At 45.1% G+C, this 21080-nt stretch overlaps 2 protein-coding genes across 13 annotated transcripts in view; one reads left to right on the forward strand and one right to left on the reverse strand.

The window, feature by feature from the left end:
- The window catches only part of MTUS2 (microtubule associated scaffold protein 2), a 254278-nt gene extending 241412 nt beyond the window's left edge, over window positions 1-12866 (forward strand). For all 4 annotated transcript variants that reach the window (XM_088159533.1, XM_088159531.1, XM_014879667.2 and 1 more), the window contains exons 11-15: window positions 445-518; window positions 1989-2087; window positions 2427-2546; window positions 4869-4966; window positions 7905-12866. In XM_088159533.1, coding sequence (XP_088015659.1) covers window positions 445-518; window positions 1989-2087; window positions 2427-2546; window positions 4869-4966; window positions 7905-8121 — 608 coding nt within the window. In that variant the 3' untranslated portion in view covers window positions 8122-12866. The remainder of the gene's footprint in view (window positions 1-444; window positions 519-1988; window positions 2088-2426; window positions 2547-4868; window positions 4967-7904) is intronic.
- A 726-nt stretch (window positions 12867-13592) lies between these two features.
- SLC7A1 (solute carrier family 7 member 1) overlaps window positions 13593-21080 on the reverse strand; it is a 38836-nt gene continuing 31348 nt past the window's right edge. For 7 of the 9 annotated variants that reach the window (XM_014879663.2, XM_088159535.1, XM_088159539.1 and 4 more), the window contains 4 exons: window positions 19256-19467; window positions 18761-18909; window positions 16466-16574; window positions 15197-15867 (listed from right to left, as the gene is read on the reverse strand). In XM_014879663.2, coding sequence (XP_014735149.1) covers window positions 15758-15867; window positions 16466-16574; window positions 18761-18909; window positions 19256-19467 — 580 coding nt within the window. In that variant the 3' untranslated portion in view covers window positions 15197-15757. Of the gene's footprint in view, window positions 15868-16465; window positions 16575-18760; window positions 18910-19255; window positions 19468-21080 lie in introns of all 9 variants that reach the window. The other 2 variants (XM_088159537.1, XM_088159536.1) reach the window with 1 other exon arrangement.

The following is a 21080-nucleotide window of genomic DNA, read 5'->3' on the forward strand; positions in this document are numbered from 1 at the left end:
GAAGTACTGTCATTTGTATTTTTGCATCTCAGGTAGTGGCCCTCCTCTCTATATCTCCCCAAAGAAATTGCAACCCATGCTTTTAAATGTGTCCAATTTTAAATCCTTTGATCTAGGGATACTCACTTTGAAGTGGCAAATGGCCCATTGTTAGACTACCCTTTTCAGATCAGAGTGCCTGGAAGCTAAGAATTCTGAGCAGTTCTGAAAACTCAGAATCTGGTCACATAGAAGCAGAGGTATCTGCAAATAGTGAAAGAGCAGGAAATTCTGTTTTCCAGAACAATTTACCTAAGGTCACAGAGCATGTTGCAACCAGATTTCCGTCCATATCCATGTCCTAAAACTGCATCCCAAATTGTGCTTGGCTCATGACATGTGTGTTCTCAGACCCTGGTTTGCTGGACTTCACTCAGTAATGTCATGTCTGTGTAACTTCTCCAGAACTGAATACTGCTCACAAACTGGAAAAGGCACAACTAGAAGAGACTTTTGAAAAGCTGCGTCTGTCACTACAGGTGAGCAGTTTTTAATTTCCCACTCTGTAATGGTGCTGGGGAGCAGCTGGAGGGGCAGCCCTGGACATGCTGCCAGCACACCAGGCTGTTAGCTCTGACCAGCTCTGGTGCCTCTTGTGCTCTGCCTGTCCAAACTGCGATACAGCAGCAAACCCTCAGGATTTTTCCTCCCCCTTGGCTGCTTCACAAGAGAGAGAAAACTTAAAGGGACTTAAAGGCATCTGGTTAGAGAAAGAAATGTCTTTTTGACCCTGCTGTCTGCTGGCAAATTTGACCTCTTCCATGCTTGATGGAGAGGACTCTGGCATCTGCAGTGGCTGTGAGCATCACCTTGTCTGCATGGTACCCACCAAGTGGCACCCTCAGGGTGCAGAAACCTCTCCTTGCCTGGCCCTGTGCCTGTGCCTGTGTCTGTGTCTGTGCTTTAACCTTCTCCCTGCTGCCTGAACGTGGGAGAGGCGGTCCCAGCTGCAGTCACATCTCCATTCCCACCGGAGGGCAGTGCAGTCCCTGTGGGTTGCCCCAGGGCTGGCCCTGCTGTGCAGCCAGGCTGTGGACAGCCAGGGTCAGCCCTGCACATCGCAGCTCCCACATACCACTGTTTAACACCGATGCCAAACCTTTCTAAAAACTGCATGCTGTTCTCACTCCCCAGATGAAGAAATCACAAGGAGCAGTGGGCAGAACTGCACTCCTGTGACACAAGCTAAGTTTGGAAATGTGTGAACAAGTAAAGATGCCACAGTAAATAATGCAAGCCCTGTTTGATTTCACGGGCAGAGATGGATTACAATTTTTAAACGCCCTGACTAGCACATATTGTTGCACTGCTGGGACAGCTTGAGGTGTGTCAGCAGTTTTGCAATAAGGGTTGATGTAATATTCCAGACAAGAAATCACTGTGAAAGATAAAAATACCATTTTCACAGCAACTGTGGATTTTACAGGTGTTGTATAGACAGAAATGCCTTTGATGGTAACAGAAATATGTTTGCTTAAAATAACATGTTGTTCCCATGTATAGCTTTGAGATGAAATGATGATTATTTAAATTCCACACCACATCATTGCTCGTTGCTATGACAGAAGCTTAGAAAGGGGAAGGAAACAGGTATGTCCTGCCTCCCTCGGACTCTAAGGACCACACAAATGCATGTGATATAAATGCCAGCTCTTCCAAGGAAGGACATGTCTGTTCTCATCCAGCACATGGTGATTCAGCATCAGCCACAGGTGCTGCAGCGATCTTGTGATGCCCTGAGGCTTATCAAATACCCCATTATATGTTCAAGTGGCCTTACATAAAAAAATATCGCCTTACATAAAAAAATATCTCCTTACAGGGGTGTCTAAGATTATTAGACACCTCATTTAGCTTGCCTGGTCGTTTGGCAGTGTAGACTGAGCAGTAGGAATGTAAATGGGCTGCTAACACAGTTGATGTGTTAATTGGTGTGCTTCCCCCCTCAGGACCAGATAGACACCCTCACCTTCCAGAATCAATCTCTTAAGGCCAAAGCAGACCGGTTTGAAGAGGCTCTGAAGAAAAACACTGAGGAACAACTGAAGGTAGATGACCACTCTAACTACACAGGCATCAAGATGCACATTTCTAACTATTACACATCACCTGATTCAATGAAGAGCAATTGGATCCTCACTCCAGGGACAGGGGGCAGGTCCCAGCTGAGACCCCAAATATTGAGCTCTGAGGAAGAGTCACAAATCTTAGCCAAAGGGGTGTCAAGGAGACCATATCAGGGGTCAAATGGGCTGCAGAGGACCAGGTCCAGGTAGCTTTCACACCACTGATTCTCCTAAACCACAGGGTTACATTAAGGAATTTCTCTCTTACGGCTGAAGATTTATGTATGGCTGACATATCCAAATCCCTGATATATTTCCTAGATTGTGCGAGCTCCGTATCTACACTTAGAAAAAGATTTGAAGAGCTTAAAACATGTTCTGGAAATGAAGAACCTCCAGATTCACCAACAGGAGAAGATGATTATGGAGCTAGAAAAACAGGTGAGTTGTCACTTTTCCTACAGAGGAGACATCAGAGGGGTAATAAAGGAAAAGTTTGGTTACATCACATGAACTTAAGAGAAGTACACACATGAGGCTGGGGCAAGACACAAAGAGGTTCACATTCATCAGTCTGGATTGCTTCTTCATACAGTACCTGCTCAGCTGTTAGGTTAGACAGCAAGGTGAGTGGTGGAGGAAGAATGGAGGAAAGGGAAATCTGTGGTAGTTCAGGGTACACTAGCCTGCACCATATGCCCCTACAGGAGTCAGGTAGCCTTTTAGGGCTGGAGAGGGCAAGTGGAGGAAGACTGAGCCATGGTGTGTCTTGCTGCTGCTCCTGCAGGCATTTAAGGAGCCATATGTAGATTAGCAATACTCAGCAAGGCTTACTCTAGAAAAGGTCTCTCCAGCCCTCCAGTAATGCTTTTCTGCAGGCTATGCTGTTTTCTCATCCTTTGCTTGTGGGATTCCCTAATGAAGAACTCCCGAGTTCACCATCAATTACATTTTTTGTGGGAAAGGGGATTAATTCTGTAGAGCATAACCTGCAGTGACAGTAAAATACAAAGTGGTGACAGGATGAGGCAATACCTCAGCTGGGAGCTGTGGCAGCTGGTTCAGCACAGCATTCAGCAAGATTTGTTTCCATTTACAGGGAAACTTGAGAACTCTGATGATTATTTTGCTGAACAGATGCTTTAGTAAGTGGATGTAGAGGAAAGTGCCTCTTTGCAACTGAGGCTTATTATCTCTGCTCCTTCCAACGTGCTATTCTTGGAGCTAAGCCAGGATGTGGAAACACTGGGGGAAAAAAATCCCAAACAACAGCCTCTATAATTCCAGGTCACTTAGCTGTTTTTGCTCATTAACTGCATACAAGTGCACAGTCCTGTTCCTGCCCTTTATCACAGTAAAAGACTGGGTCTGCTGTGGCCCAAAGGCACAACTTATTTCAAGACACACCTTTGTAAGTGCCAGGACAACTTCAGGACATCTCCAAATGCTCTGGTGCCTCACAAAGGAGCAAGAGGGCATTTCAAACACAGGGTCAGCCTTAGCTCCTTGGCAGCTGAAAGGGAGGCTGGAAATGAAGGTGGCATAGTTACTATTTGTGAAAACTATTGAAGAAGCAGAGAGAGAGCCTGTGACGGTGATTCTGCTCTCAGAGAATTTCAAAACAGGACTAGAATCCACGTGCTGCTCTAACAAAATAAACTGGGGCAGACCAGAATATCTGAGAATCAGGAGTATCCTTTACAATTACCTCCCTAGACAGGAAAACACAACCTAAAACTGATGTCTTCACCATTAAGTTTGAGTTATTGCTATCCCCAGTACACAATATTTTGGTTCTTTATAAAAGGTTGGGAAATTCAATAACCAAGCTCACACAGAGATAAGGTTACCCTGTGCTATCTTGTTTTCTTTCAAAAGTGTCAAATTCAGCAAAATTCAAATTGCTGGAAAACCAAGGACTAAGGTGATAAAGTATGTCAAATTCGAAGCTTGCCCTTCAAAACAGGGCACCTGAGGCTGTGGAACATGCCTGTAAACATCTTACTGATGTTCTAATACACTGCTACTGGTGTCCTCAAACTCTGCCCTTGAACCGTGCTGAATAAAAGCTACCTGTGCTTGGGATAGGATTAATTTCAAATTAATTACAGCTTAAAGTTAAATGCCTGTTTTAAGCCTGTCATTTAAGATGGCACTGTCAGCAGTAGTGAGAAGAGTGTCCAGAGGCCAACCCACCTCATGAGAATGCAGCAGCACTCTAAGGCTGCTGCTGGGCATCATCTGCCCTTGTGGGTGACTCTTTCCTCTCCATAATCCTGGAGGCTGGATGTCAGACTGCAATGTCTGGAAGATGTACATCATCTCATCTTGCATTCCTCCTTCATCACTAGACTGACCACTCATACCACAGTGCTGGGCAGCTTTCCGTGCTGGGGGCTCCTCAAGTGTCACCAGCACTTTCTCCAAGGTCTGGCAACACAGGCTCTTTGAGGGACAACGTTGTGAGGGCACCACTGAGGAAAACATCTATTTGCACTGAACAAAACTAAGACTCTCCTCCTCAGTTATAAGTAAGTGCTGGTTCAGCTCTGTCCCTGCTCAATGCTCTGCTGATGGCCCCGGGTATTTCACCAGTATGATGTGGTGGTGTGAATCAGATCTCTAAGTCTCAGCTGCAGTCAAGAAAACCACCTCCACTTATCCTCAAATTTTAGAAGTTGCTCCACAGACTAATATGGAACAAATTATCTTGGATCAGGTGCTGAGTGTTCGTCAGACTTGACAAGCCTTCTTTTGCTGCAGGTTGAAAAAAATTTAAAACTGGAAGAAAAAATCACCATGCTGCAACAGCAGAACGAAGAACTCAGAGCCAGGATTGAGCAAAATACTGTCCTAACAAGGTTTGTGCTGGTATTTGCAATCTGTCTGAGCTTGAAAGGAGGCCCTAGGTCTCAATTGTCCAAGGCTGACACTTATTTCAGAAGGGAAAAATTTATTTCCTCCTGAAAATGTATTTGTGTCCTGCTCTGCTTGTTTTATTAAAAGAATATTTTTATATTGGGGTTTGCTTCCTTTTAACATAAGGAAGCCATGTATCTGTCTCTGTATTTCCATGATTTCGACAGGCTGCTGAGAACAAGCTTGTCAGTGGTTCTAATTTCAGGATCAGTGCCCTGACACCCATTAGTCCATGGGTAATGAGAATACGAAACGGGAAAATCTTGGGAAAGAAATCCTAACAATGCCATTGTCATTCAAGGGTGACAAGGCTCCTTGTTAAGTGAGATATAAAGAGCAGGGCAGGACAGTCCCTGTCCCAGAGAGTTTCTATCATGCTGTAAGGCTGGAGACCGCAGTTGGAGCCAGGGAGAAGGGGTGCCAGCGGGAGAAACAACAGCTGGTCTTGTCCCAGCTACATAGCTGTCATTGCATCCAGAAATTATGCCACTAGCCAAAAATTTAATTTTTAACAGATTTTTTAAACTGTCAGTGTCTCATCTCTGATTTTATTTTTTGTTTTTCTCATGCTTCATTTCTTAATGACTCAGCCTTTTGAAATTGTCTCCAGCATGTAGATATTCTTAAAAGGCAGCATTGCTTTTACTAACATTCAGTTTGGGGTGGGGATTTCTCCCACCTGATTGTAAATACCTGTAGTACGTGTCTCACTATCTTGAGGTGGGTGTCTACAGCATTTCTTTGGTGGGGGAGGAAAACTGGGTATTTTTAAGGTCTGGTTCACCAGACCAGTTTGAGACACCTGCTTTTGGGCTGGATGAATTGTGGCCTGGAAGTGGCAGTCTCTCTCCACACCTGAGAGCAGCCCGAGTGCCTGGTTCAGTGCCTGGCATCTCTGCATTGCAGCTCCCTGTCTCTGGCTGGGTGAACAGCACCCTCCCCCTTCTCCCTGCTGGCATCCAGCTGCAGCACTTTGCTTGTTGCCTGCAACTGTGTAGGTACTGCTTTCAAAAAACACCTTTTAGGAGAAATCCAGGATTCGAGATCAGCCTGGGAAGTCAGCTTCAAGGAGGATAATTTTCAACAAGTAACTCTGGGGACAGCTGTGGAGCAGCTACAGGGACAGCCAAGACTTTAAAGTTGTTGTTAAAGCACGCATTTTCCTGGCAGCAGTAACCACGCTGACTGCTGATTTCTGTTCTGCTGGCACTGCTTGGGAAGCTCAGCGTGAACGAGCTCAGGGAGCTGCCCCGGATTAGAGCTATTTCTGCCAGCTTGCAGAAGTGGCTGTGGCAGCCCAGCAGCAGAGAGAGGAGGGAGGGCAGACAGAGCAAAGCCAGTCTCTGCAGCAGCGCCAGGAGGGGGTCCCAGAGGCACTGGGCTGTGAGAGGGGCACCACAGAGATATTTCCAATTAAGGACAAGGGCAGGTACAAAGGGGAGGACAAGAGCCTTTCAGGTAGATCATGACCCAGTTTTGGATGCGGGAGCCCCTGCTGGGACTTCCCCAAGCTCTTGAATAAATCATCCGATCTCCCAGCATTTCAGATCCTCCCTCCAAATCAACCAGCATTTTTTTGCTCCTTTGGAAATATCTGAAGAACAATAGTTTCCAACACCAAGAGATCAAGGTGACTCTGCTAGCCACTGCTCCACAGTTAAGAACTTTCGGGGACTGGGAGAAGAAAGAGACATATTCTTGATTATTTGAGCTACATTTTTGTAGGAATCAGGGGTTAAAAAGCATGAGTTCTTTAAAAATATCTTTTAAACAAAATCAGAAATGCCAACCCCACCCTCTTAGACTTTTGGGGAGAGGACCAGCAGTCCGTGATATCTGCTACAGCCCTCAGACTACACTCAGAAAAGCAGTTCTACAGAATTTTTTGGTATGCATCCAGAGTCCACACCCAGCTGCTGCTGAACACTGAAAACACCTAGAGGAAGGTTAGGTTCCTCCCTGTTCACTTCTATAAAATCCTAAATTGCCAGTAAATCAGGTTGGGTGCCTGCCCAGAGCTGCCACAGGTTGATCACATGAGGAGCTGGCTCTTGCCCAAGCGTAGTGGGGCTGCAGAAGCCTGGTGCTCCTGCACGCATCCTTTGGGACATAGGTGTTGTCAGCACATGCCCAAAACACGTCTCAGTCAGGTCCCACAGTCTTCTTGCCCTGCCCATTTGTTTCAAAACCAGTCATCTAGCTGATGAGCCCATAGGAGATTTGCATGCCCCAGCTCCAAAAAAGTCATTAAGTTACCAGGAATTCTGGGGAGAACACCTCCCTGGTTGTTACTGGTGAAGTTTCTCTAGTGTTGCAGTCAGGAATAGAGGTTATTTTGGGACCAAGAAGGAAGGAGCTGGAGAAGGACCCATAACCTCATGACCTTTTATGGAGTACAGGGGAAGCCTTGAAGCCGTGTCCTGCATCAGGACATCAGCTGAAATTCAGAGCAGGGAAAGGCCAGACTGCTTCTCCTTTGCACACCGTAGCAGTGAGTTGAAAAAATCATGGATGCAACTGCTGTCACCCCTCCTTGCACTTACTCTGACAGCCCACAAGTGCCACAAGGCCAGAGGGAATGGCTGGGCTCATCCCACCTAAGCTTTGCAGTTGAGACGCCTCAAAGAGGTGTACAGCAAAGACACGGGTGCATCTGGAAGCAGAATCAGACACTGGGGGGAAACTGTGACTTATGGAGATGACTTTCTCACAGTAGTGAGAAGAGATCAGGGGACAGCTGTGCCACAGCTTCAGCAGCTCAGCTGCAGCCCTAGGGGCAGGGACAGGGGAGGTGCTCAATGTCCTGCCTGGCCCTGGCTGCATGAATGCCACCATCTTTGCCCTGGAGTGCCTTACATGTTGTCCTGCTTCTCTCTCCAGGCAACTGTCAGAGGAGAATGCAAATCTTCAAGAATACGTTGAGAAAGAAGTGGAGGAGAAGAAGAAGCTCAGCAGGACTAACGAGGAGCTCCTCTGGAAGCTGCAGGAGGGAGATGCTGTGAGCCCTGTCAAACTCCCACCTGCACCATCCACTCCTTTTTATCGCTGCTCATCAGGGAACTCCTCTCCAGCAAAAGTCAGAACCTTGAGGAGATGAATCGGCAGCTGTGTGCCAAAGGTTCCCTGCCTTTTGTGCATTTCCAATCTGCAAATTGTTACCATCCAAGGAAGTACTACCATCAACAGGCGCCCAGGGTTCATGGCTGCAAGCATGTTCAGCAGCTGCATAGCTTTACACTAGGCAGGGTACTCTTACAGTCCCCACATGGAAACTCTTGGTTCTGACATGTTGATTAGGGTAGCAGAAAAGATAGCCAAGAACTAGAACAGCAGAAAGTTAGTATAGCAAAAGGTTTAGTTTGATGTGTGAATATTTTAACTATGGTTAGAGCCAAAAGTTGGGAAATGCTCTATTAATGGTTCATCAGAATGAACTTTTGCTGCAGTATTTCAGGTTAGTTACAAATATAGTTCAAGTTGTGAATATTTCTGTATTTATATGTGTCTGTGTTTATATACATGTACGTATTGTACCTTTATACCTACATATAGACGCACACACATATATATGTAGTTGCAGATGTTCTGAATTACATTTTTTATATTATTGGATACTACTAAGTGCTGATATATTTTCATTACAGTCAGCAGTTTTCTAACTCGTGCCTAAGACTTGTATCTAAACAAAATGCATTTCTGTTTAGCCTCCCAGGAATATTTATACCCAACCTAGACGAAAGTTACACAGAAGTAGAAGCGCCTTCCAAGTGACCACCAAGTGGTACTCTATGTAACATGAACACCAGCGAATCTGAAATTCTAAGACAGTACTGCCTTTGAAACCCTCATCTTTGCATTGGACACCGGAAAAGATATGCATACCATCCACTGCTTTTTAACTCTTAGCATTGATATTGTAAGTGGAGATAGGCTAGAGATGAGAAAACTGAGAGTTTTATCAAATTTGGTAGAGGTTACTGGTTAACATGGTTCATTTTGAGTCTTATTTCAATCCCAGTCTGATCTTATCTTGTTTTACCTTGTCATGGTTAGGATACAATCAAAATTTCTGCCTGTAGGTTTCTGTCCATTTTGTTTTATTTCAAGTCCAAGAAGCAAGAAGGAGAAAGTAAGTTGTTTATCCTTGACCTTTGCTGGGTGAGAGGGTTTCCAATAGTAAGATAAGATACTGGGCATCTGCTAGGACTCTAGCTTCCTTCCACCCCAAATGCCAAATAGAGCACAGCCAACTTCATAGGTGCAGATAAGGTCAGAATTTCTTTCCTTCCACATATCTGCATTATTTCACATTGCTACAGCTTACCCAGAGTTACAGAGCACTTTGAAGATTCATGGAAATGAGTGGCTAAACTACCTTTAACTTTCCCATCTAGAAGCAAAAGTGTTCACACAGGCTTGGGGTGACCTCCCACCTGAGGGGATGGTGAGGCCAAGGAGTAGTTGGGGTGAGACTGTCTGCAAGGCCCTCATGGGCATTACTAACAAGATAAAAATATCCCTGAGCATAATTTTAAAAACAAAGAGATCTGTGGGATGCCTTCCTACCCAGCTTAGGGCAAAGGTCCTGCATGCAGGCCTGCTATGTGCACTGGGGTCAAAGTCAGCAGGGCAACAGTACCTGGAGGAAATCCCTGAGGTGCAGGAGTGCTGCAGGGAGGGTGGCTTTGTCACCCGGGCGTGTGGTGGCACCAGCATGCCCTACATCCACAGGGGTGGCATTGCACAGCCCTGCCATCCTGCTTGAGTGTGAGCTGTGCTTCAGCTTTCCTGGGAAATACTCAGGATTCACAGACTGCAGCTCAGATACAGCTTCAACCACCATCAAAGCACCTGTGGCCTGTTCCACAGTGTTAAAAAGAGAGATGATTTTTTTTCTCCTTTATAGAGAAATTTATTTTTGTAGCAGCTTTTGCATGGTACTGTGATACTGAGTAAATTGAGCATCTTGTTAGAATAGATTATGCCACACCAGCTACTACTGTTGAAATGCATTGCTAGATTTTAGTGTGTCCAACAAGTACAACCTGAAAGATAGATACCTAGCACGCACATCCACACAAAGCCCCTTCTTGCCAAGTACAACTTTAATCATTTTGATACTTGCTAACTGCACAGCTATTTGCAACACCTACAGCATTGTCATCTTTCATTCCACCAATATAATTCTGATACAGTGAGATCACAGACTCATAGGGTGATTTGGGTTAGAAGGGAACTTTAAGACTATCTAGTCCAGCTCCCACTGCCACGGGCAGGGACACTTTCCACCAAACCAGGTTGCTCAGAGCTTCATCCAACCTAGCCTTGAACACTTCTAGGAATGGGGTATCCACAACTTCTCTGGGCAACCTGTTCAATATCCTACCACTCTCATTGTAAAAATTCTCTTCCTTATGTCCAATCTAAATCTATCCTCTTTCAGTTTAAAACTGTGGTCCCTTGTCCTATTACTACAGGTCCTGGAAAAAGTCTCTTTCCATTTTTCTTACAGTCCCCCTTGAGGTTCTGGAAGGCTGCTAAAAGATCTCCCCTGAGTCTTCTCCAGGCTGAATAACTCCAAGTGTCTCAGCCTGTCTCCACAGAAGAGGTGCTCCAGCCCTCTAACATCTATGTGGCCCTCCTCTAGACCCACTCCAGGATGTCCATATCCTTTTTATCTCCAGAGCTGATGTAGCACTCCAGATTGGGTCTCACAAGAGTGGAGTAGAAGGGCAGAATCCCCTCCCTTGCCCTGCTGGCCACACTGCTTTGGATGCAGCCCAGGAATACAATTGATTTTCTGGGCTTTGAGCACCCATTGCTGGTTCATGTCCTGCCTCTCATTCACCAGTATTCCCAAGTCCTTCTCAGCAGGGCTGTTGTCAATCTCTTTATCCCCCAGCCTGTACTCATACCATGGGTTGCCCCTATCTAGGTGCAGGACCTTGCACTTGGTCTTGTTGAACTTCATGATGTTCACATGGCCCCACTTCTAAAGCCTGTCCAGATCCCCTTGGATGGCATCCCCTCCTTAGTGTCAATCCACAAACTTGCTGTGGATGCACCTGATCCCACTGTCCACATAATTTAAGATATTACACAGTATCAGTCCCAATACTGACCCCTGAGGGACACCACTTCTAACTGATTGCCATTTGGACATTGAGCTGTTCTGCATGCAACCATCCAGCAAATTCCATATCCAGCTTCCATCCATCCAAGCCCAGTTTAGGACGCTGTGTGGGACTATGTCTAAGGCCTTGCAGAGTCCAGGTAGATGACATCAGCTGCTCATCTCCCACTTACCAACACAGTCACATCATTGCAGAAGGCTATCAGATTAGTCAGAGTGGATTGGTACTTTCTAGCATTCTCTTTTTTACCCTTTGTAAAAATGGTTGAGATGATACATCTGGAGTTGTTACCTTGATGCTACTCAAAACTTTAAATGCACTAAAGCATATTATTGACCCAGGACAGGTTGGCTGAACCTGTTGTAATTTATTCATCTTTCCCCTTTATATCTGGTGCTTTCCTTATCACTTTGTTGGTTTAAAGTCATATACAAGAGATGCTTCCAGCAGTGAATTGGGAGCGGGGCTTTTATGGTGGGAAAACTGGGACTGAACTCAGCTCCATCATCATTTGGTATCATTGCCGATCCCTTTCCCATCTAATTTTTGCCTCCCAATCCTGCCTCGCACTGGATTCTTCCTTGGCACATTCTCTGGGGCCTGCCCTATCACTAGCAAAGCTGCAGGAAGTTCTGCCTAACCAGAGGGACCCAGCAACCTGTCCTTGTAGGGGATGTGAAGAGTGGCTCCTTCTGGTGCAAGCCCAGAAACACAGACTTTTTTCCCCAAAAAAAGGTTATTCCTTTTTTATGCTTTTCCTCTGTCCTGTCTTTCTTTGCCTCTGCATGCTGAAGTAGGTGTGAAAGAAAAGCCCAGGTCACTCAGACCGTCAGAGGAAAGGAGCAGCCCTGAATGGGGCAGTCATTCCCAGGGAGTGAAGATCCCTGGGTGCATGGCCAAGCTGGTAAGCCCTGCTCTTGCCATGGAGCTGCAACCATGCAAGGTGAGCTTGGCATTCCCAGCAGGGTAGGGGCTGTAGCTCTAGTCCATGCTCCTTGGCCATCCCTGTTCAAAGACAAGCAAGAGGAAGTGTTTGCTTTTGCAGGGCTGGAAACTTCCCGAACACCACTGCCACTGCGGGGACTTTCCCATTTGGAAACAGGATGGCCTTTGGCAGGAGAGGGAATGTAGCCAGCACCAAGCAGAAAGGGTTTTATCACCTCTGTCTTTAAGGAAGCCGTTTGATTTCGTTAATCTTTACTCAATGCAGAAGGGTGTAGCAGCAATAAAACCAGCCTACAGCTGCTCCCAAGGGGTTCCAGAGATGGGCACTGGGAGCAGGAATCAGCCATGGGATGGCAGGAGACCCAGCAGTGAGTGGGGGGCATGGAAAACTCCTTTTTATTGTGGGAAGGTACCATTTGGCCCTACTGGGATTGCACCTCCAGTGAACTGCTGGCACAGACAGGTTGACTCAGTTGATGCACAGCAGTAAAGGCTTGTGGTGGCAGGCAGGGGGAGGAAAAACTGTCAAGTGCAAAATCAGGTATTTTGTCTCTGCACTGATGGTGGTTGTGTCCCATGGACACTCTGAGGAGCCTCTGTACAGTTTCCCATGCAGCAGGAGTTCTGTGGTCCCGTTTATTATGTGGCTAATGATTACAGGAAAAGTTTGTATTATTTCGATTATGATGTACAGATAAGTGTAATATATTCCTGATAATAAATCCATGCACCAGTGCACCTATGGGCTGGCGCATACAGATCAGCACGTCCTGCCGTGTTTTCTGTGCACACAGAAAGTGGGATGAATGGGAAACAAAGCAAAACCCCATTAGAGGGTTACCCCATTAAGGTAAAGATTGAAGCCAGACAGTCATTAGCTTCCTGGCAGCAGGGCTGGTCAGCTGAGTTACCTGACAGTGGCTCACAGGCTATGAGTTTCCGGGGACTCGTTGGATGCTTCCAATATGACTGGGGCTCCCAGTGATTGTGGGCTGCACTATTTCCATTAAAGTGTCATGCTGCAGCACATGGTAACAGGAACATTTCTGCCAGTGGTTCAGGCTCATCAGCAAACACCTGAACTCCCCAATGTTCCAGTTCACTCAGTTTCAACACCCCATCCCCTGTCCCCTTCACCCTGCCCTCCTGCTGACAGCAATAGTGCCACTCAGGCTTTGCAAGGATTAAAAAGGGACTGGGTCATATCCCACCTCAGGAATGTGCTTGGTAAAATCCTCCTGAAAGATTTTTCACCAGGCCCCTCGCTTGCTCAGCACAGATGAAGCTTTGGAAGGACACCAGCTTCTTTTCATTGAACAGAAGCTGGTAACCAGGTAGGAAAAACATCCTTATATTTTTAGTACAATACGAAACTTTGATCCTGTCTGAGTTTTCATCTTGTTGCCCTCCCACCACCTTTTCAGTGCCTTTTGGGAGGCTGTGATGTGTTGACCTTACCTGTGTTTAAACAAAATAGACTTCAACTTAGTGGCTTTTAAATTCTATATTCATCTCTCCCTGCTCGAGTTAAGACTTTGTTATATGCATGAGGAGCAAAGGCTTGGTGGATGGTCAAGACTCGGCGACTGGAGCAGACTCCCAGCTCCATTCTGTGGGGGAAGCTGCACTGGTAATACACCCTGGAGTACACCTAGGAGGCAATGAACACATTGCCTTCACTTCTTCAAATTCCAATCCTGACAAGAAAAGCCTCCCAGTGTACTAGAATTCAAAGATAAAAACCCTTCAGTGGGCAGAAAGGCTATAAAGTCTCTTGGAAACAGAAATGGTCCACAATCCAGCCACATAATCCAGGAGATGGTCTGATTCCCCTTTCTGCTGCATGAGATGCCTGTGAGACCCTGGGAAAGTCATGCAGGGGTCTATTCAGTTCTCCAACTCAATGACAGGTACAAGAGCCTGTCACTTCATCAGCAAGAGCTGTGCTGACAAACAAATTAAAGATTGTCCAGTGTTCAGAGGCAGTAGTAGGAAGGACACCTAGGAAAGCATCCACTCACATCAGGAAAGGGGATTTCTGCAGTATCTACCTGGGATGCTCCAACCCCAGAAGTGTTTGAGAGCAGGTTGGACAGGGTTTTGAGCAATCTGATCTAGTTAAAGATATCCCTACTGATGTCAGGTAAGCTGGACCAGATAATCTTCAAAGGTCCCTTTTCAACCCAAACCATTCCACAATTCTATGATTTGTTTTTCAGTACAAGCTGAAGCATTAATTTAGATCAGTGGCATTACTTGAGCATGGCTCACCTTCACAGTGTTTTAATAAGCCTTTTTAGGGTAGTGGATTAATTTGGCTAGGGAAAGCTATTAGAGAGAATTAAAACACAAGAAAAATCATTTTACAGCCAAAAACAAGGCATTGCCAATCAAATATAGACCCTGGTCTCAACTCCAAATTTTCAGCCTTTCACAACAGGCAGGCTCTGGAGATGATCTCCAGCCCCAATGGCAAAGCTCCCCTCAGCAAGTCAGACCCTAGAGCTTAATGGTGTTTCCTGGGCTGCATGCTCTGCCAGAACAGAGAAGCCCCTGCAAAGCCCCCCAGTCTCCCCAGGGAAGGGGGCAGACACCAGGCATTGCTCATGTAAGAACTTCATACCTCTGAGGATCCTCCTGTGCTTCCCTTCCCAGGGCAGGAATGTGCTCCATCTGCCAATGCCAAACCAGGTTGCTAATGCCAAGCAGCCAGCACACAAAATTGATGTGGGAGGAGGAACATAAGGCTCCACTTGTTGTCAGAGCTAGCTCAGTTCTGCTGGCCACTCTCACCACTACAGCCACACCACTGGTGATTTCTGTGGCAGGACTGCTCTTTGAGATACCCGTTGTTTTCAAGCCTTTGCAGTACTTGCACCACATGGTTTCCTGACTAAAGCTGGCAATTCCTCTGTGGAGTGTACAGTCGGGAGAAACACCTGCTGGTGTTACCTGTGTGCTGGCGAGCGATCACTCACCTGACAAACAGCGACCACAAACCTTCCCAACGTTTCACAGCAGTGACATGCTTTAAAGCATGTGAGCACGTAGCTAAAACACCCAGTTAAATAAAACAAAAAAGGTAAGACCTGATATTTTAAAGTACACAAATCTTGCAGATGCTTTGTTAACCTGGTTAAATCTAGCATTTTGTGCGAATCTTTTTTTTGTGTGTGTGTGTGTGCGTACACAGAGGGTAAAGGATGGATCCTGGTCTATGCCTGACAGTAGCACTGCAAAATCTGCTCCATCTATAATTGAGTAGAATATCTGTGGGGAGGTAATTCCTGGGGCTACTGAAAGAAGGACATTTCTAAGGCCTGGTTTCATAGCAGCATTTGCACACAGAAGCAGAAAAAGAAGTTCTCTTTACACACTGGGGAAAAAAAACAAAACGAGAGGGAGAGAGAGAAACGCCCTAGATGAGTTGCCAGTGCTGCTGGGAATATGCCAGAGTTGTGTCTTTTCATCTTGTGGTCCCTTTTAACTGTGCTGCTAAACAAACTGCAAGCTGCAGTAACTGAGCTGGGGAGGCCTGCATTCCGCTTCCTTATTCCTGCATAACTGGTCCCAGGTGTAATCTGGTTCAGGATCCCCACCACAAAGTTTCTTTCACTGCAGCCATTCTTTCAGTCGCCCATAAGCCAAAAGCAGTCATTTACAGCTGTCTGAGCCAGTGTCTGTGTTTCTCTCCGCTTCTGCTGAGACTGCGTAGCTGGCTTCCACACTATGCCATATTCCATAGGTAAAGTAGATGATAAAACCTGTGGAAGCCAAGGGAGAGGGCACTGTTAGCTCTGTAAAGAAACAGAAACTCCTACTCACAGCTACTGACACAAGTTACACCAGTGTAATGAAGATAATAATCTTCATTATTAGCTTATAGCAGACAGCCACTATCTTTAGGGGAAAAAGCCATTAACATAGGCACCAGTCTTTAAAACTCAATCTATCCTAGCCCCAAATGGTATCTTGATTTGAGCATTTCAGACAATTCAGCCTTATCTACATGGCTGCTGGGACCATCTTGTGATGCAGCTCAGCTCCTTCAGCTCCAGAAGCACAAGTCCCACCACCTGGACAGCAGTGCAAGGCCAGCCAACAAGAAATGCTCTACGGTTTCTTGTCCGGCAACAAGACCCATAAGAGGGTTCATGGGTTGTTGTTTTGTCCACACAAAGGCTTCAAGACCCTTGAATTTGAAACAAAGCTTGTTACATGCTGGCTAAATGGCTTCAGTCAAGTCAGGAGAGTTGCCCAAGGATGATCAGAGAGCAGAATCCCTCCCTGGAATGCTACAATAAATTTATGGTTAACAAAATGTAGTAATTTTGAACATAACATTTTTCATTTAAAACTCACCTAGGAGCATCCAGATTGCAAACCGAATCCATGTGCCTGCATCTAGCTGCAGCATGAGGTAAACATTCACAAAAATACTCCCAACAGGAAGAAAGGGCAGAAAAGGTACCTGAAAAAGAATGAGGAATATGTTACATCTACAAGCACGATTAATGAGCAGGAAAGAACATCACCTCTAGTAAAAGGGAAGCGATGGCTGTTACCAACTCTTCAGCTGCCAGATCTGAGAAAATGCAAGGTTAATCCCAAAAGGACATCAGTCCACCATAGGAGGGGGATAAAAACGATGCTATTCACCTGTTTTAAAAGCTTGTTTTGTGGTGTAGAAGGAGGCAAGTGGAAAATTTTAATGACAATACTAAATACTTGTGGGGCAAAGGAGAGAAGAGTAAAAACCAAGGACTATTATCATGACAAGCACCTATTGAAGACCAAGAGATGAAGGTAAGGGGAATGTCAGAGAAAGAACCTGAGGAACTTCATCCATCAGGTACCAAGGCAATGAAGCAATAGACAGCAAATTATCCCAAAACAAAGAAAACCAACAAATACTGCAAGAGATGAATGACTACAGCTGTACCAAGAATGCCTTAGTGGTGTGAGAATCAAAGAAGAATGAGACAGCAAAGCCAAAATGCAAAAATAAGGATAGAAAAAATAGCACAGCAAATATAAAATCAAACCAGGCAAATTATAATAATAGAAAAGTTTCTGGATATGGTGGAATAAAGTGGAAAGCAGACTTCACTCCTAAGGGAAAAAGAGATTTACAAAAAAAAAAACAGGCTGAAATGTGGGCCTTTCTTGATTTGAGCTTTGCCAAAAAAGATATGTAAAGTAGCTGCTTACATCATTAGAGAAAGGGGATAGGCACACAAATCAAAAAAAGAAAATAAGGATATTTTTCTAAATTTGGCTTTGTCACGTCAGTAGAGACAAATAAAATTTCCCTAGGTGGGTGAGTTATGTACCCAGAGATTGCAGGTGTGATCTCTGAGCTATTAAATAAGCAACTCTGGTAGACTGGTAAAGTCTCTGAAGACTAGAGAAGTGAGAAAAATTACCTATGAAAAAATACAGAAAAACAACTGGGAAACAAACAGGTCAGCCTTGGATTTCCAGAGTGATTTTGGAGAAAAATCACAGTTAGGTTGTAAATGCCCGAAGAACAGCAAGGCAATAAGAAACAATGCTGTCAAGCATTGGAACAGGCTCCCCAGGGAAGTGGTACAGTCATCATACCTGGAGGTGCTTAAAAGACATGTAGATGTGGCACTGAGGGACATGGTTTAGAAGTGGACTTGGCAGTGCTGGGCTAACAGTTGGACTTGATGATCTTAAAGGTCTTTTCCAACCTAAATGATTCTATGACTTTATGATTACAGATCTAGTTGTGACAGGTATAATTTTCTTTTTTCTTGGACAGTGTAGTGGCTCAGGGGGGAAAAAAGGAGGTGAAATGACTTTGAGTGAAAGGTGAACAGACATCCTCAGAAACATGTTCAGAAAACAAGATCTGGATGAGAGTGCCTAAGTTTTCTGCTCCTGGACATTTCTGTTTCCACTTTTGGTACCATAACTGCAAAATGAGCTGCAAACACAACCTTGGAAAACTCTGGTTGTTATTAACTTATAAAATCTGTGAATTTAATGAAAAACTTTAATTGAAGAGCAATAAAGATGAATGCTGTTTAGATGATGGAATTATAATCCAAAATTAATTTAGTAAATTGGGGAACTACCTGAAATCAATATGATAAAGCATGATTTGTAGGATTACACTGGGAGAAAAAAATCCATCCCAGTGTTTGTTTACTATAGAAAGGATGGTGTGCTTGGAGAGGGCAGGAAAACAACAGAGTTCATCATACTTAAGGCTGTTTAAGAGAGAAGGGTCATCCCTTAGCCTCCATGGGGACTAAGGAGGACATGAAAAGTGCACTTAGAGCCCTAGATCTTCAAAAACAAGTTTACTTCTTGTCTTCTTTCTCCTTTTGTATCTATGATCTGATGAGGCCCTTCACAACCACCCCCTTTCCTCCAGTCTCTGTCTCTTCCCTGTCCTACAACCAACTGCTTTCAAAAGCTGGGTCCTGCCCTTCCCTTCCAGCCCAACCTCTGCAGCAGGTTCTGCCTTTCCGGCTGCTCCTGGATACAAAAGTTCACATCATGCCCATATTCTATGCATGTCCATTTGGCCAGTGCCCCCCTTCTGATACAGGCCAACACATGCACTTCCTCCTCCAACCACCTCCCAGACACCTCTTTTCTAGCTACATATCCCAGGACATTCACCTTAAAGGAGAGTTTGGTTTTGCTTTCAGGCTGTTTCCGTATAATGAAGATGATAGTGACAACAAGAATGGCAGCAATAATCTGTACAGTGTTTATCAGAATGTTGGGCTCAAGGGAAGTCAGGATACAGATACCCACAATAAGGAAACCTGTGAACAGACACCAAAGGTTACTGATTTTTTTTTTTTTTAAGATACAGGGAAAACCCAAGAACAAATCATAAGCAGGCAAAGCAGAATCTGAAAGCTCACATACGAAACAGCAACTCACAAAAACCCTAACCATAACAGATATGCTTTTCCCACTATACACCTCCACACACTCCATCTGTGGATTTCTTTTTAAGTCAGAAATTTAATCATTTCATCTTCAGTTATTCTGGCCCTTACAAGAGCTCATCAAAATCACATGAAGGAGGTGAGTTTTCCCACCATGGTGAGTACAAAGCTCTGCCAGCTGACTCACTGCCCCAGAAACACACTGCCCAGCACTTACCAATGATGAAGGTTGAGATGTTCACCACTGAACCAGAGAATTTGGAAGGATCTGAATCTGTAGAACACAGTATGGCTTTGAGGGAAAACTTTTCCTCTTCCTCTGGCAGAAATCCGGTCTGTGATTCACTGGTACTCACAGATTCGTTGTTATCTGTCTCCTCTGTCGACCTAGCCATCTGGTATGCCAAATTAGGCTGTTCTGGCTGGTACCTAGGAAAAGGTAATGACACAAAGAGCCTGTCAGTTTGGCCTTTAAATGAGGGTACCACTCATTTAAGAGTCACACAGATAGTCATGACTGCATGCCAGACCTTTACAGCATCAGAACAGGCCCATGTTACCCATGTCTATACTCTTTTGCTTCAAGGGGAAATTTGAGGAATTATGTCAATGATGTAAAAGAAGCTCTTATCACCTACAGCTTGGTTGTAATGTAAGTGTTTTAAAGTGGACAGCGCTCCCTTTCATGAACCCTGTTATCCATGTCACCAATACATGACTGGGTGAGAGGAGAACGAAACAGCAGAGGGACTGACTGATGGTCATAACCAGGCCATTGTGTCATCTGTGGCAGTTCAGCTCTTGCATTTTGGCACAGAGGTGGCTGAACTAACAGCTCTGCAGCTATCATACCCTGCAGCAATAGTCCTGGTGCCCCATACTCCTCCATCCCAGTCTCTCTGCCAGCTTGTCTGCTGCCATGCAAGGAAGGAAGAGCTGAAGCAAGAAGAGTTGCTGCATGACTGGACAGCACATTCAACAGGACTGTGACACACAACCATGAGGATCCATGAACACTTTTCCAGCCTCAGTTCTCTGATAGAGAAGGCTAAAGGACTGGACCACATTGCAAGTCACCTTAAAACTGTTCCTGTGGGGATGTGTTCACAGTGAGGCATTTGTTAAACACTGAGAATTGTGAAATGCAGGGAAATCCTTGGATCTAACCACAGCAAGAAACTACTGGCAGGATCGTACAGCTTTGGAAACAATTCAGCTGCTACATCATTAAGCAGTCAAGGGGCAGACAAATCAGCTGCCCAGGCCAATACAAAACAGGCTGTCAGCTCTGCCAACCCATGATGGTGGAAATGCCATGCAATAGGTACAGCAGCTTGCAAAAACAAATTATAAAGCCATTTCTAGCTCTGAGGAAGAGAGTAGGCTGGGAAATCAAGAAACTTAAGACGGACAAGGCAAATTGGCAAGAATTTTCCAGGGTCAGGGAGGAGAGCACAAAGCAATGGTACCACAAAACAGCACTGGTCCTTCACCTATTGCAAGACTGTTCTTAGTTCAGTGCAATTGCTGTGAAAGCCTCCATCTGATTCTAAATAAGTCATTCAACAAAGTTATTTTTCAGTAACATGATCTTCAGATTTTTTTTTCATTAATCGAGTCTTGTTGTCCGTAAGGTGCCAAGCACTGAAGATCTAAGATTTTTAGCTTGGCAGCTCAGCACTTTTAAAAGACACACACTGGTCCTGCAAACACATGCTCAGTTCTTTTCCTGCTGCTAGGCTTTATCTCAAATCCCCTTTCAAAAGGAGAACGACCTGAAATGGTATCCTCACTGGGGACAAGAGTGGGGACAAGGCAGGCATCCAGGATCAAACCTCTTTCCTCCCTACCCCTTGGTGTATCTCCTGGGGCATTTAGAGTTGACCACAGCAGGACTAGCATGGAACAAGGGCTAACCAAGTTCAGAGGACCTCCCTATAGATCCAGCTAACATAATCCCCCACAAGCTTAAAGAAACAAGCTCTTCACGTGTCTGTAGCTGGAAATGTGCCCATAGAAACTATGAGGGCATCTGACTGCTG

Source organism: Sturnus vulgaris, chromosome 2 (assembly GCF_052056855.1).
Source record: "Sturnus vulgaris isolate bStuVul1 chromosome 2, bStuVul1.hap1, whole genome shotgun sequence".
Classification (NCBI taxonomy): domain Eukaryota; kingdom Metazoa; phylum Chordata; class Aves; order Passeriformes; family Sturnidae; genus Sturnus; species Sturnus vulgaris.